General features: G+C 35.9%; 1 protein-coding gene across 1 annotated transcript in view; it reads right to left on the bottom strand.

Moving 5' to 3' along the window:
* The window catches only part of DCC (DCC netrin 1 receptor), a 1,092,740-nt gene that overhangs the window by 35,757 nt on the left and 1,040,874 nt on the right, over window positions 1-16,109 (bottom strand). Inside the window, exon 26 of the mRNA XM_023647823.2 lies at window positions 6,150-6,305. Coding sequence (XP_023503591.1) covers window positions 6,150-6,305 — 156 coding nt within the window. The remainder of the gene's footprint in view (window positions 1-6,149; window positions 6,306-16,109) is intronic.

The raw sequence follows: 16,109 nt of genomic DNA, 5'->3' as shown, positions 1-16,109 counted from the left end.
AATATTACAAAAATGGAAATGAGGATTTTTCTTCTATCTAAAATCGCAATATTTGAAAGAAATATAGCACACCAATGACTCTAAGCAAAGACTTCAACACACGAACAGTTCTCAGAATTCAATTCACTCATTAATCTCAGAAGAACAGTGCCATGCAATATTCCTGTGTAACCTCAGTTCCTTACAGCTTGGATATTTGAAAAGACCCTAGAGAAAATCCATGAACTCCATTGTGCTCCTGGTTTTATCTAGGTCAAGTCTCATTTGTTGGTTGACTTCCAATTTGGGGGAGAGCTGGAGCAGAAAAATAACATGGACAAAGTCGACCAGTCTTCCTACTAACAAAGACAGAACTAAAAGGAATAGTGGAAATCATCGAATTTTCTTTGGTACCTATCTGTTTCAAAGATGAAGAAATAGGGGCACCAATTTTCTAGTGATTTGTAGAAATGAAGCCTCAAGACTATCTATTGGTTGAGGTTTTCAAAATACAGCGCTGCTGGTTGTTCCCCAGGTTCAGCTCATTTGCCTCTTTAGACTAAAAGCAGAACTGCCGTTCATTAGCAGGAAGAGGAAATATTTGTCCATCACAACTATATAAATCTTTATCTATGGATCACTGAACGTGTGTAACGCCAATGGACAGTATCCTATAGCTTTCCTTTCGTTGCGGTAGGAGAGAAATTCAGCTTTATTTGTGACTTCAGAAAGCAATAGATCTTGGGGGTGGGGAGCGACAGGATTTTAGTCACTCAGTTCTTGAAAACTTAAAGGTCTTTCAGGTAACTTTGGAGGAAGGAGCGTCTCCACATTTGGCGCAGTCAAATTTTTCTTTTCCTATGTGCCTTTTGCTGTTTCTCAAGGTGACTAATAAGACATTTCCAGCCAGAGTCATGAAATGTTTTCTGCTTGAGAGAGAACAGGGATATTTAGAGTTCTCCAAGGCATTTAGAAACCGATGCTGAATGGCTGGAAGTTAACTGGTTCTGACAGTGATTTAGAGAATATTTAGTTTCCTAGAAAAGAGGGTACTTATTTATTTTCCTTTTTGAAGCAATCACTTAGAAACGCATATTAGTTCCTATTCCTTTTGCATTGCACATAGCATTGCTGAAAAATACTTTATGAGTAACTGAATGTATATTTTAAAAATCTATGAAATCTTGGCCAGGAGTAGAATGTCCGTGCCTTTTGGTTTTACATGATGTTCAAAAATTATTAAGCTAATCACACTGTTAAGAATCCTTTATTCACAAAACTTTATGTAATGGTTATATTACATCTTTTATATTTATATTATATATGATATAATAGTTATATTATGACCTTTATTTAATGATCCTTACTTTTAAATAAATAAAATAAAAAATTTACTAAGAGACTAGATTTTTCTGTATCCTTTTCTTTCTTTATGTGCTTATTTATTTCTAATAGACCTTACTTTTTAGAGCAATTTTCGGTTAACGATCACAGCAAAATTGAGGGGAATGTACAGAGATTTCTCATTTCCCTGACTCCACATAGGCACAGCCGGCCTCAGTTACAACATCCTGCACCAGAGTGGTACACGAGGCTTTAACTACAGATATAAACAAATCTGTGGTTCCTAACCACAGATAAAAACAAATTTTATGCCAGCTTATTTATTGTTTTCTTTTTCACTGAAATTTAACTTTTGGAATCATTTTCCCCACGATTCAGTGAGACAGTTCTGCCTGCTGGACCAAATCAAGAGAAAAAGGAAGGAGTATATAGGATGCTGGATTTTCAGAAGGAGACTATGCCTTTAAAAAAGGAAAAGAAACGACAGGAACACAGCATGAAGAAAATAAAATAGCTAATTACTAATTTTAAAAAAGTAGTGAACTTTGGCTTGTCTCAGGCTTGCCGTAGTGAACAGATGCAGGTCATTGTACACATTCTTCTTACACTTTCTTTTAAAGTTAGAGAATATAGATGAAATCAAAAGAAAGGAGTAAAGAATGATCCAATAAGGAGAAAACCAAACTAAAATTATAAACCTCTCTTTTCTGCTGGGGAGAGATCATTTTGAAAGGACTTTAGGTTCTGAATTCTTTGACTAGAACCACTTTCTTAATTGTCTTGGGATTTGGAAATTTGGGGTTGAGGGATTTCTCACATCGTTCTCATTTAATTTCCTTCAATATGGTTTGGGGGACTGTTTTTCCTTGCGTTTTTGCACACAACTCTATTCTGTAGACATGGTGTGCAGTGAGAAAAGGGAAAATAAATCTAATTCTCTCTTGGCAGATTTTTGATGCCTTTTAATTCTAACCTTGCTACATCTAGACGATTTATGATTTCCTAGAGCTGTCCCTGTTGGGTTGGAAAAAATATAGCTATCCTGCAAATATATTTTACTGCTGTTACCATTTTATCTATTACAAAACAACCTATCTCACATAGCTGCTGAGTCACCTGTCCTTAACTAAGAGAAGAATGCCATAAAATCGATTTTAAAATCCTGTGCTTAAAGAAAAATAATAGTCAAATGGCATAGGAAAAATCACCAGAGTACATATAATAGCTTGAGAGTCTCTCTCCATTTCTACCTTCCTTAAAACAAATGAAGTACTATTCTCAGGATATAAAATCAAGATACAAAAATCAGTTGTGTTTCTAAACACTAACAATGAATGATCAGAAAGAGAAATTAAGAAAATGATCTCATTTACAATGGCATCAAAAAGAATAAAATAGTTAGGAATAAATTTAACCAAGGAGCTGACAGATCTGTACACTGAAAACAATAATTGATGAAAGAAATTGAAGGAGACACAAATAAAATGAAATATATTACATGCTCATGGTTTAAAAGAATGAATATTGTTAAAATGTCCATACTACTCAAAGCCATCTATAAATTCAGTCCAATCCCCATAAAATTTCCAATGACATTTTTCACAGAAAAACACCAAACAATCCCAAAGTTTGTATGAAACCACAAAAGACCCTAAACAATCAAGGCAATCTTAAGAAAGAAGAACAAAGCTGCAGGCATCACACCTCCTGATTTCAAACTATATTACAAAACTATAGTAGTCAAAACAGCAAGGTACAGGAACAAAAACAGACACATAGATCAGTGGAACAGAACAGAGAGCCCAGAAATAAACCCATGCATATATGTTCAATTGATTTAAGGCAAAAGAAGCAAGAATATACAATGGAGGGGAGAATACTCTCTTTAGTAAATGGTGTTGGGAAAGCTGAATTGTCATATGTGAAAGAAGGAATCTGGACTCATGTGAGATAGGTTGTTTTGTAATAGATAAAACAGTAACAGCAATAAAATAGATCATCTTACATCATACACAAGTATCAACTCAGAATAGATTAAACACTTGAGCATAAGACTTGAAACCGTAAAACTCCTAGAAGAAAATACAGGCGGTAAGTTCCTTGACATCATCTTGGCAATGATGTTTTTGGATTTGACATCAAAATTAAAGGCAACAAAAGTAAAAATAAACAAGTGAGACAATATCAAATTAAAAAGTTTTTGCACAGCAAAGAAAATCCTCAACAAAATAAAAATGAAAACTACAGAATAGGAGAAAATATTTGCAAACCACATATCTGATATGGGGTTAATATCCAAAATACATAACCAACTCACACAACTCAATAGCAAAAAAGCAATTGGATTAAAAAAATGAGCAAAAGAACTGAATGGACATTTTTCCAAAGAAGATATACAAATGGCCAACAGGTATGTGAAATGGTGATCAGTACCACTAATCATCAGGGAAATGCAAATCAAAACCACAATGATGGTTTCCTTTGCTGTGCAGAAAAGGAAACCATCAACAAAACGAAAAGACAACCTAACAATTGGGAGAAGATATTTGCAAACCACATTTCAGATAAAGGTTAATATCCAAAATATACAAAGAACTCATACAGCTCAACAACAAAAAGACCAACAATCCAATTAGAAAATGGGCAAAAGATCTGAACAGAGATTTCTCCAAAGAAGAAATACAGTTGGCCAACAGGCATATGAAAAGATGCTCAACATCATTAGCTATCAGGGAAATGCAAATCAAAACTACAATGAGGTATCACCTCACTCCGGTCAGAATGGCTATAATTAACAAGACAGGAAGCAACAAATGTTGGAGAGGGTGTGGAGAGAAGGGAACCCTTGTTCACTGCTGGTGGCAGTGCAAACTGGTACAGCCACTATGGAAATCAGTTTGGAGTATCCTCAGAAAATTAAGGATAGATCTACCATATGATCCAGCTATTCCACTGCTGGGTATTTATCCAAAGAACTTGAAAACACAAAGGCATAAAGCTACTTGCACCCCTATGTTCATTGCAGCATTATACACAATAGCCAAGACTTGGAAGCAACCTAGGTGGCCATCAAGGGAGGAATGGATAAAGAAGATGTGGTATTTATACACGATGGACTACTACTCAGCCATAAGAAATGACGAAATCCAGCCATTTGTGACAACATGGATGGACCTTGAGGGTATTATGCTGAGTGAAATAAGTCAGAGGGAGAAAGTCAAATACCATATGATCTCACTCATAAGTAGAAGATAAAAACGACAAAAAAAAAAATAAACACATAGCATTGGAGATTGGACTGGTGGTTACCATTGGGGAATGGGGGAGGGGGGAGGGCAAAAGGGGTGATTAGGGTCACATGAGAGGGGATGCACTATAATTAGTGTCTGGGTGGTGAACATGATGTAATGTATCCAGAATTTGAAATATGATGTACATCCGAAAAAAATAAAAATTAAAAAAAAACACAATGAATATCACCTCACATCTGTTAGAATGGCTATTATCAAAAAGACAAGAGAAGCGTTGGCAAAGATGTGAAGAAAGGGGAATGCTTTTGAACTGTTGGTGGTAAAGTAAATTGGTGCAGCTGCTATGGAAAATAGTACGGAGGTCCTCAAAAAATTAAAAATAGAACTACTATCTGATCTGAGTATATATCCAAGGAAATGAAAGCAGGATTTTGAAAAGGCATCTGCAGACCTATGTTCATTACATCATTATTCACAGTACCAAGATATGGAAACAACCTAAGTGTCCATCAATGGATGAATGGATAAAGACGTAGGAGATATACACAATGGAATATTATTCAGCCATGAGAAAGAAGGACATCTTGCTTTTTGCAACAGCATGAATGTACATGGAGGGCATTACGCTAAGTGAAATAAGTTTGGGAAAGAAAAATACCATATGATATTATTTATATGTGGAATCTAAAAGGCCAAACACATAGAAATAGTGACTAAAATGGTGATTACCAGGGGTTAGCGGATGGTGAAATGGGGAGATGTAGGTCAAAGAGTACAAACTTCCACTTATAAGATGAATAAGTTCTGGGGTTCTAACATACAGCATAGTGATTATAGTTAATAATACTGTCCTATATACTTGAAAGCTGCTAAGACAGTTGATCTTAAATGTTATCACCACAAAAAAGAAATGGTAATTATGTGACATGATGGGGGTATTAGCTAACTCTATGATGGTAATCATTTTACAATATATAAGTGTATCAAATCAATGCATTTTACACCTTGAATTTACACAATGTCACATGTCAATTACATCTCATTTAAGCTGGAAAAATAAATAAAACAAATGAAATATTACTCGAAATCTTTTTTTTTCAACAATCATTTCTTAAAGATAAAAAAGGTATTGCCTAACTTATTTAACTAAAGAAAGCTAAAGCATTCATCCAAGTATTGATTCAACAGGAATCAATGAGACATCTTTAAATATAACCCACAGATACTTAAAATATATTGGAGGATAGTCATTTCATTACTAACTTCCTGGTTAGCAAAACATCTTAATTTCAAGCACCCATCACATCATTGTTACTGAACCAGTTAACTCTGTTTCTCCAGGACTCCCACATTGTGAGTTCAATGTACTGTGGAAAGACTCTAAGAGACTCACTCCCAGAGTATATAAGTAGGATCCAAAGGACTGACATTGGAAAAGAAAATTCTAGTACCCAGGTCACAGGTAAAGCGATCTTTCCAAAGGATAAGAATGTTAGAATGCTACACATTTGACAAGACATCCTTGGTATTATTCACTTCTTCTTAGTAAAAAGAAAGGAAAATCATTACACTGACTTTTTCCTGCTCCGAAACCTCGGTCCACTGACAGTGTTGGGAATGGCACAGGCCGGAGGGTGAACTGCGGGTGGGGGTATCCACACGTGGGAGATGGAAGGATTCCTGGGTACTGGGCACTTTCTAGGGTTGGCACAGGGATGGCGCTCACAACAGCTGCAAAACAAAGATATTATGATTATTTTTTAAATCTTTATGTATCTACCTAACAAGCAAAAAGGAAATGATCAATTTTCACATCTTCAACTCCATGCACGCTCTTCATAGTGTCTTGTAAGTTCCTTTACTTACTTCTCTTTCGAGAAAGTCCCTTTCTCACTTTAGAAAAGAAGCTCACTCCTCAAGCACCTTAATACAGAGCCTTACCCTGAGGTTTAAACTTTCTATGGTTTCAAAGAAAGAAACAATCCACCCTGAAGCCACCTTAAGGCTTCCTGGGTTTTGTTTTGTTTTTGTCATATTCTTTCTCCTTAAGTAAGAACGACATTAAGAATGTTAGGTTGTTCAGAAATCAAATATATTGTGTAGAGTGGGCTGAGGAAATGGGAATTTTCTGTTAATTTTGTGAAAGAATGTAATGCTTTTGAGATGTAGTATGGAGAGAGAAAAGTAAGGTATATTCTCAATAATCATGATAAGGATTTATATATAAATAGAAAGAAAATACCTTTAAACAGCCAAAACAGTGCAACTTAGTGACACATAAATTTAAATGTAACTGGATATTTTCTGAGAATGTCAAACATTTTTTAGTTATGCTGGCTTAAACACACAGATAAATATCTCACACCATATTTTCTAGGTTTAGTGAACACTGTCAATTCCATTATTCAATATCTATTCAATTATATCATATTACAAAATATTTACTCTAATTGTAGTCAATCTTCATCTTATATCATCTTACAAGCTGTTTAGTATTCCCTACTTCATATTAACAAAAAATAAAATTTAAACCAGCCACTGGGATGATCAATTTCAGCAGTATATTCCTGTCTATGAAACTAAGGGAGCTATTTCTGTTATATACATTATTTTTCGTTATACTATAATACTAATTACTGGAGTTTGAGAAGCACAGGCATGCACATTTGCCAAGAGAAAACCTTTCTTTTTCTGTCACATTCCTCTGACATAAGCAACTTCATAATCACACATACAAATTATATTGTAAATCAGTTAGAAACAATATGTAGATTTAAAAAATATTTTTTAACTTAAAATGCAGAGTAATTATATTAAATATATAACACTTTAAATAAAAAGGGCTACTTCTAGTAAACTAGTTTTTAAAATTGCATTCCAGAATTTATTTTTCAGTGTATTTAGAACATGCTTATTTGAATTGAAAAACGAAGTCAGGCTTTTTCAGAAAAAAAGGTTTTGATTGATTGGTTTCACAATGAGGACTAATTCTTTTAAGTAGGTTAAATACTAATTGTAATGTTAACTCAACTCAGAAGAAAAAAATAGCAGCTAAAGACTTACGTTTACATAAGCTTATAATACAAACATACAATTTCAGTTTATAAAAAGATAATGCTGCAAAGGAATAAGAGCTGATCAATAAAAGACACTCACATAAATAGATGTCATTTGTATATTATTCTGTGGGGAAAGTGAAATGTAGATACTAGTTCAAGTAGAAACATGAGTGATGTAACTTTTTCTCTGTTAAAGAAGAGCTTCTTCATGTATTTTGTAAGTGAATTACGGTGGATATCAAGTTGCTATGGTATTTTCATGCTTTTGGAGTTATTTAGAAGAGCGGTATACCAGAAAAATTACATCTTTCACAGATTTTTATAACAAACTACTTTAAATGTCAAATTACAAAGGTGTGAGGTGATACAGGTTTTCCAAATTATTTTTGGGAAGAATTGAATGAAAATTTCTGAGTAAGTGGTATACAGCACAACGCCTCAATAAAGGTATTTTATAAAAAGTAAATTGTGGATATACAAACACATGAACAGACGCAGAAAAAAGAAAAGAAAAAAATGACAAGGAAATTTTTAAAGAGAATCAGAGATTCAAGCCAGACACCAGCCAAAACGATAACAAATCCCCTAAAGAGAGAGGTGGTCATTGTGTAGTCTTTGTGTCTCACAGTACAGCACAAGAGGTACTGCACATTTTTTCAAGTGAGTTAATAGGAAGGTGTTTCTAGAAGCAATATTTAGAAATCTGTCATTTTAACCCACTGGAGACTTTTTAAGTGGTTTAATGTATTATTTAGCCTCCTGGAGTGTATAGTTACCATAGTAATAATAATAATAATAATAGACCTGAATATATTTGTAAATAAAAGTCATATGATAACATAGTCTGTATTCAGAAAACTCAAAATCCCAGTCTCTGCGGCAGTCAACTTAATGATTTAACCCATCTTATGGATCAAACAGGATCATTGTACTGTCATTTATGTTGATCACCAGATTGCAAATCCTTCCCTGTGTTGACAAATTTTACTCATAAATAAATGCGACAATGACAGTCTCCCTTAGATATAGAAGGCACCCACTCCACAAATTGTGCATATTTCCTCATCACTATTATTATTTGAACTTAGCCAATATTTTATAATACATTTAGAAAAAGAATTTCATAAATATCTCGTGGTCGAAGCTGAATAAATTTGAATGGAGAAACATAAAATATTTTGGCAAGACACAAAATTTATAAATTACAGAACTGAGAGAACCCAAGAGACTAAATTTATATTCCAGTTCCAAGGCTTTTGTTACCGAAGAAAGAAATTTTACTTTCTAAGCGTTTTGCTTTTTGACTACTAATCTAAGTACAAAAGCTTTGCAAATAATAGAAGGTCTTTAAAAAATAATAAATCTGTTATATGTTTCTGTATTTTGAAAATTCCCATTCTTCTAGTCCCTGACATGAAATAGAAGAGTCAGTATTCCACGCTTTGGTTTTGAGGTGTTTTGATCCATGATTCATTTCTAAAAGGGCACAGAAGTCTACAACAACTTACAAGGTAGTTGTTGCAAAAATAATCATTCTGAGTAAGTTGGATACAACACCATGCACTGAAGTGCCTTTTGGTATTTTCTCCTTAGATGTCAGTTTTGGGAGTCACAAACACACACACACACACACACACACACACATACGGACACTACAATTCAAAGCTTTCACTCCACTGCTCTGTTTATGGAAAGCAGCTCAGAGAGCGATATCATCAAGCATTTTCAATAAATCTCTGCTCTGTGGCAAAATATGACAAGAAATCTGTTCTAACACAGATTTCTGACAATTGAATTTATATCCCGCACTGATGCACAAAGATTTTTCAAGTAGAAATTCCCTTACCAAATTACTTAGCTCCCTGAACAGGGCATGTTGATATTTGAAAACTTTTATAACATTCTTAAAAATGTTAGCACTAAATGTGAGCTATAGGAAACCTAAAGCAGAGAGTTTTTTTTTTAAAGATACAATTTTAAGAAATAAAGCCCTCCGTAGATATTTCTCAACATGATACTTGAAAGAACCGAGAGATTTGTTGAGAAGGAGAGGTGGAAAAATTTAAGAATAAAGATAATATTTGGAAAAGAGTTTAAGTGAAATGATTTCTCACACTGCCTTTCCTTGCCATTTCTTCTCCACAATGACCTGCATAAAATCTGGATTATTTGTCTATTGCCCTTGATAAATATTCTTATCTCTTTCACATTTTCAGGTATCCTTTGGCAAGCAATTATTACTGAATGGCATCCATCACTATCCAGGAACTCTACCAAAGTCCCCTTTAGGAAAAGGATGAACACTCATAAATATGTGTTCTGTAGTTATTCTCAGCATAGTGGCAAAGAGCTCAGGCACTGAGGTCAAACTGCCTGGGTTCATTATGGAGTTCTGCCACCTGGTAGTGAATAAGTGTCATACCTAGTATCTAAGATGCCTCCCATTGATGTCCACCACATGACAGTCACATCGTTGTGGAGTTCCCTGACACATTTTGCCAGGGTTGACCTGGTGACCAACAGAACACAGCAGAAGTGATGGTATGTCACTTCTAAACTTAGTTAAAAAAAAGATGGCGCGCTCTCTCTCTTGGATCACTCACTCTGATGGAAGCCAGGAGTCATGTCTTGAGGACATGCTGGCATCCAGTGGTGAGGTCCTTGTAGGGAACTTAGGGCTGCAGTCCAAGAGGCTGTGAGAAACCTCATGAGACAGTTTGAGACCCTGAGTCAGTCAGAACTACCTACTCAAGTTATGCCTCTATTCCTGAGCCTCAGAAGCTATTGAGAAAATAAATGACTGTTTTACGCTGCTACATTTTGGGGGTAATAGACAACTATACATTAATTTAAGCAGGTTATTTAAGCGCCCTATGTCTTAGTTTTCTCATCATAACGTGGAGATAATGATAGTACCAACTTTATGGTGCGGTTGTGAGGATTGAAGAGACCATCCACAGAGAAGTGCAGCATAGTGGAGGGTCAGGAGTCAGCCCTTCAAAAATGCTGGTTGTTGTTATTAATCTGCAGGGCTCACAGATCCCCCTACGAGACTCAGCTGAATACCATTTGACAGGAAATATTGTTTAAAACACCCTTCTTATATGTCCATACCTTGATTGTGGTGATCCTTTCATGGGTGTATGCACATGTCCAAACTTACCAAATTGTATACATTAAATATGTCCAATTTTGTATGTATCAATTATATCTCAATGAAGCTGTTAAAAATAAATAAAAATTGAAAATATGACCACTTAGGAGCCAGCCTGGTGGCGTAGAGGTTAAGTTTGTGCACTCCATTTGGCAGCCTGGGGTTTGCCAGTTTGGATCCTGGGTGCAGACCTATGCACTGCTCATCAAGCCATGTTGTTTCAAGCACACCATATATAAAATAGCAGAAGATGGGCACAGATGTTAGCTCAGGGCCACTCTTCCTTAGAAAAAAGAAGGGGATTGGCAGCAGATGTTAGGTCAGGGCTAATCTTCCTCAAAAAAAAAAAAAAAGAAAAATTATGACCACTTAAAAAATAAGCCAAATTTTTCACCAAGATATTTAAAATTATTGTCATTAAAATATAATTAGTTCCATTAAAAAACCAAAAACATCCTGTCTTACATTCAAAAAAGGAGTGCAATAGATTAAGATAGAGGCAATTAAATTGTAGTTTTTAACTCAGATTTGAACCTAAGGGAATTAGGACACTGTAAGATTTTTGAGATGAGAGGGAAAAGTTCTTCCTGTGGAGAATGAAAAGAACTGGAATTATGATAATAAAAAAAAAAATCTGGGGGCTGGCCCCGTGGCCGAGTGGTTAAGTTCGCGTGCTCTGCTGCAGGCGGCCCAGCATTTCGTTGGTTTGAATCCTGGGCACGGACATGGCACTGCTCATCAAACCACGTTGAGGCAGCGTCCCACGTGCCACAACTAGAAGGACCCACAACGAAGAATACACAACTATGTACTGGGGGGCTTTGGGGAGAAAAAGGAAAAACTAAAATCTTTAAAAAAAAAATCTGCATCCTGGGCTGGTGCTGCAGCCTAATGGTTAGTTCAGTGTGCTCCACTTTGGTGACCTGGGTTCAGTTCCCGGATGCAGACCTACACCACTCATCAGTAGCCATGCTGTGGTGGTGATCCATGTACAAAACAGAGGAAGATTGGCACAGAGGTTAGCTCAGGGTGACTCTCCCTCAGCAAAAAAAAAAAAAGTCTGGGTTCAAATTCTGGTTCTGTCATTTATGAGCTAAGGGAAAGCCTTTAGTTTATCTAAGTCTAACTGGCCTATGTTTCCTGTGCTTTATACACATTTCACAAGATGAGATATGATGTGGAGGTGACTGGACCAGTGCCTGCCAAGGGTGGCTATGAAAATGTACTAAGATCAAATGGAGTACACTGTGAGCAGGAAACTGTAAGACCCCTCACAGCCTCCTACAGTCTTCACTCCCTGGCCCTTCTCAATCGAGATCTCCTCAAATGAGCTATGGCTGTGAAGTCCAGAAATCTGAAATAGCTGTAAACATCTGGGTATACATTTTGGCACCATAAGTATCAGATGATGAGACTGCAGGAAAGGTAGATTCTGATCTAAGTCCAAAGGATTCTTTTGAGATGAGCTCGAGGCATGACAGTCCTTCCTTTTCTGCAGATTAGTGACTTTCCCAAGATGCTGTGAGCACATCTATCTTAATCTTTTACAAATTACCCCAGTACTCCCCAAAGACCTTGACTCAGATGAGAAAGGTCCTAAAATCAAAGACAGTGCATTTTGTTGTAGAAATCTCTCAGACGTTAGAAATTAAAGAATAATTAGGCGACATAAATCTTAAAAAGTAAAGGATCTTTACTTTTCATCTTGCTCTAGAAAACCTTTCTAAAAGCTATGTTTGTGTTCCTTTTGCATTCCATCATCCTAAATTCTTTACTTTCACCAACTCTGTCAGATCCCTTCTCGAATATTCCCATGTCTCTGATAAGCAAGCCATTTTTTGCCTTGTAAAATCTTTCCTAAAAACATGATTCTACACTGCACACAGGCACCTTTTTGAGCCTAAAAGCCATATCTTGACCGTGTCTGCACAATCGTACTGATTTTGATAATCCAGTAGAATTACTAATCATTAATTGCATTTAAAAAGTCATTTGCTTATAGAGCCATCAATAAACAACCTCCTTATTTTCAACTCTCATTCATTAACAACTGTTTTTAAGCCCACTCTTATATCAAGCCTTTCAAAGGGCACTGTGGGAGCTATAGATGTGCATAAAAAATACTACCTCCCACAGAAATTCACAGTAAGAGGAGGAATGAAGCATGTCATTCAAGACTCAAAGAATAAAACCTGATTTTAATAATTTTGTAATCAAATTATTATTTAGAATCACACATGGGGTAATGATATTATTTCTATGGCAAATTTAAGAGAGCTTGAAATTTCTGCTCCTTGCCAGTGCTCTCACAGTTCTGAATAGCTGAAAATTCGTATGCATTGATGTTTATGGTACGAGAAGAGTTGTTTGCACTCATTACTCCTAAGACAACATTCTTCGTCAGGTGTGAGCATACACAAGGGCTGCAGGGTGATGGAATGAACACTCAGTTCTAGAAGGCTGTTAAGCTGGGACCCATCTTAGGATACTGGCTTCTCACACCATTTATGCAAGAGTCAAAGATGGATTCTGACTTGGAGTCAAATGTTTGAGAGATTGGGATTATCCTCTCACAGGCCAGTCCCTCTCAGTATCCATCTGTGTGCAAGAGAGACTTCTGGTAGTATAGTACCTTGAGCCAATAGAACTCCAGTTTTTAAAAACTGCTTTTTCTCATGTAGCCTTATTTCATTTCTCAGTAGCTTTCCAACTCATTGTTTGAGTTCTGTAGTCAAGTGACTAAAGCAGGGAGAAAAAGAGTTGGCTGCCAGTGAATGTTCTAGAAAGCCCCAAAACCAGTAGCCATAAGCAGCCCTCAAACTATCACAAGAGCAAAACTGTATGCCTTCCTTTGCCTCAGTCTTTTTTCTTTTTCTTTTGGTGAGGAATATTGTCCGTGAGCTAACATCTGTGCCAATCTTTCTCTATTTTGTATGTGGAACTGCCACAGCATTAGTTGATGAGTGGTGTGTAGGTCTGTGCCTGGGATCCGAACCTACGAATCCCGGGGCGCCAAAGCTGAGCGCATGAACTTAACCACTATGCCGCTGGGCCAGCCCCCTACCTAAGTTGTTTTACTAGACTCTTCAGGCTACCTTTCTGAGACTTCTTTTTTCCTTTAATGGCTGACCTTACATTAACTTTGTCCTCAAATATTTACAGGGAAAGAAAACACTGAAAAAATAAAGAAATTTAAAAAGATTCTGCCCAAGAAACTCTCATACCTTAAATTATCTAAATTTTATAACTGATGTGATCTTATAGGTCATCTGCTTCCATCCATATCCTTCCTAGATCCAATTCCCCACCTCTTCTCCAGCATTTTACACAAGAAGAAAACACAGGTTGAAAATGGAAAGGGGATCTTTTCAAGGCCAATGAAATAGTTATGTTCCATCGAGTAATAAAATGCTAGAAATGTAAGAACATCTACATCTCTCCAGCAATTGCTCTCAGCCTAAAGTTGCTCATCCAAGGTTATACTCCACTTTCTGGGGGCAACCTGCATCAGAGACTACTGAAGACAGGTACAGAAGCCTAACGGCCACCCCTACCCGCTGTCCCTGCCTCATTTGGGACAACTCTGAAGGACAATCCCAGCACCAGAGCAACCTGTAGGGTCAGCTGAGGCCTCCACTAAACTGCATCACCAGTTTAACTTTTCCCTTGCCCTGATACAGGGCCCTTTATCCTCACAGGTGTTATTCCAGAAAGCATTTGCTAATAAATTTCCGGTGTTCCAATCTCTGTCTCAGAGCCTGATTCCTGGAAACCCAGGCTACAACCTTATACACCCTTGAAAAATTCAGGAAAGATGTACTCGATACTTCTGATTTCTTCTAATTAATTTCATTTATAATAAGAAAAAACATTTAAAATAATCCTTTGGCAATTGTAAAAATAGTCATTCTTTGCCACCATTTTACAGGAAAGAGCCCTGGATGGGGAATCAAAATATCTGCGTTCTTATGCTGTCTATGCTCTCAGCTGGGGAGTTTCTCATGAGCATCAGCTTACTGAGCTGCGAAGTGTGTTCGAGGGTTAGGTGTAGCATATGCCACATAATGTTTTCCACCAGGAATTATAATCTTAGACAAACATATTTTGCACTCCAATGAAATCAAATACCTTTTCCCATGGATTTTAAGAACTAAAAATCACTTCAGATAGTCTATATTTTATCTGCTAATTAACATTTTATAGAGCATGGTAAGGAATGACAAGGAAGAGGTGAAAAATAATCTCACAAAAATAATGATTCTTAAGTGGAACAGCAAACATCTTCATACATGTGACTAGAAATCTGAACAATGCTATAATTTGGTTTATACAAGACTTGATCCAAGACTTGATAATCTAAATAATTGCAAATGAGGCTGTCAGTAGATGTATCTACTATTCTGAACGAAATCTTAATTCTGCCAAGATATAGATCTATAATTTTTTCAGCATAGTTATTTAAGGCCTATCAATCATGTCAGTTGCAAAGAGCCTACTTTATTTATCAGAATAGTCAAGAATTTATTTTAAAATAAACTTTGACTATATGTTGAAGTAATTTCTTTTTGTTAGATAGAGTTTTACCAATAGAGAGCTTGGAAATAACAAAAAATGTAATGAGATAAAGTTATTTCAAAAGATATATATAGTGGATAGACCAAGCAGGGGTTTGGGGTTCGGATTCTCAGAACCTTAGTTTTCATGTTTGTAAATTGGAGATACTACTGTCAAAAAAATCTTTAAAAACAACAAAAAAAGATATAAATAGTATAAGGCATGCAAGGCATCTTTATTCTTGGAAAACCAGTATACAAGAGAGGTTCAGAGGTAGCCCAGGTGTGTCCTGGAATAAGTTTGTAAGCTGAGTCTCTGTTTCCCATCTGTAAAATCAAGATAATCTCACCACATCATAATATTATGAGGATTCAATGAAATAATAATTAGCCACGTATTTAGCAAGTGAATAATATTCAGAAGTTCTCAATACTTGTTAGATTTCGTTTCATTTCTCTTTCTTTCTAAGCTCATTATTTCCTTTCCTGTTTAATGAAAACAACTTTAACTGCCCTTAATATATCAGAAAATTTTATTAGAAAATATTTTATACATAAGTGATTAAAAAAGAACCCTAAAACACTGATGTGTTATAAACACAAGCCATTTTTATAATACTTTTACTTATTTGTTCAGTCATTTGACAGATGTTTAGCAAGCACCGATTTTGTGTTAGGTATCAAGCATACAATATACGAATGTGAAGATGAATGAGATACATTGCCTCCCTATCCGAAAGTAATTCACAACCTGTTAGAGAAGGGAAGA

The sequence above is a fragment of the Equus caballus genome, chromosome 8, assembly GCF_041296265.1.
Source record: "Equus caballus isolate H_3958 breed thoroughbred chromosome 8, TB-T2T, whole genome shotgun sequence".
In the NCBI taxonomy this organism is placed as follows: Eukaryota; Metazoa; Chordata; class Mammalia; order Perissodactyla; family Equidae; genus Equus; species Equus caballus.
Note: the sequence above shows the minus strand (reverse complement) of the source record. Positions and strands in the feature narration are given on the sequence as shown.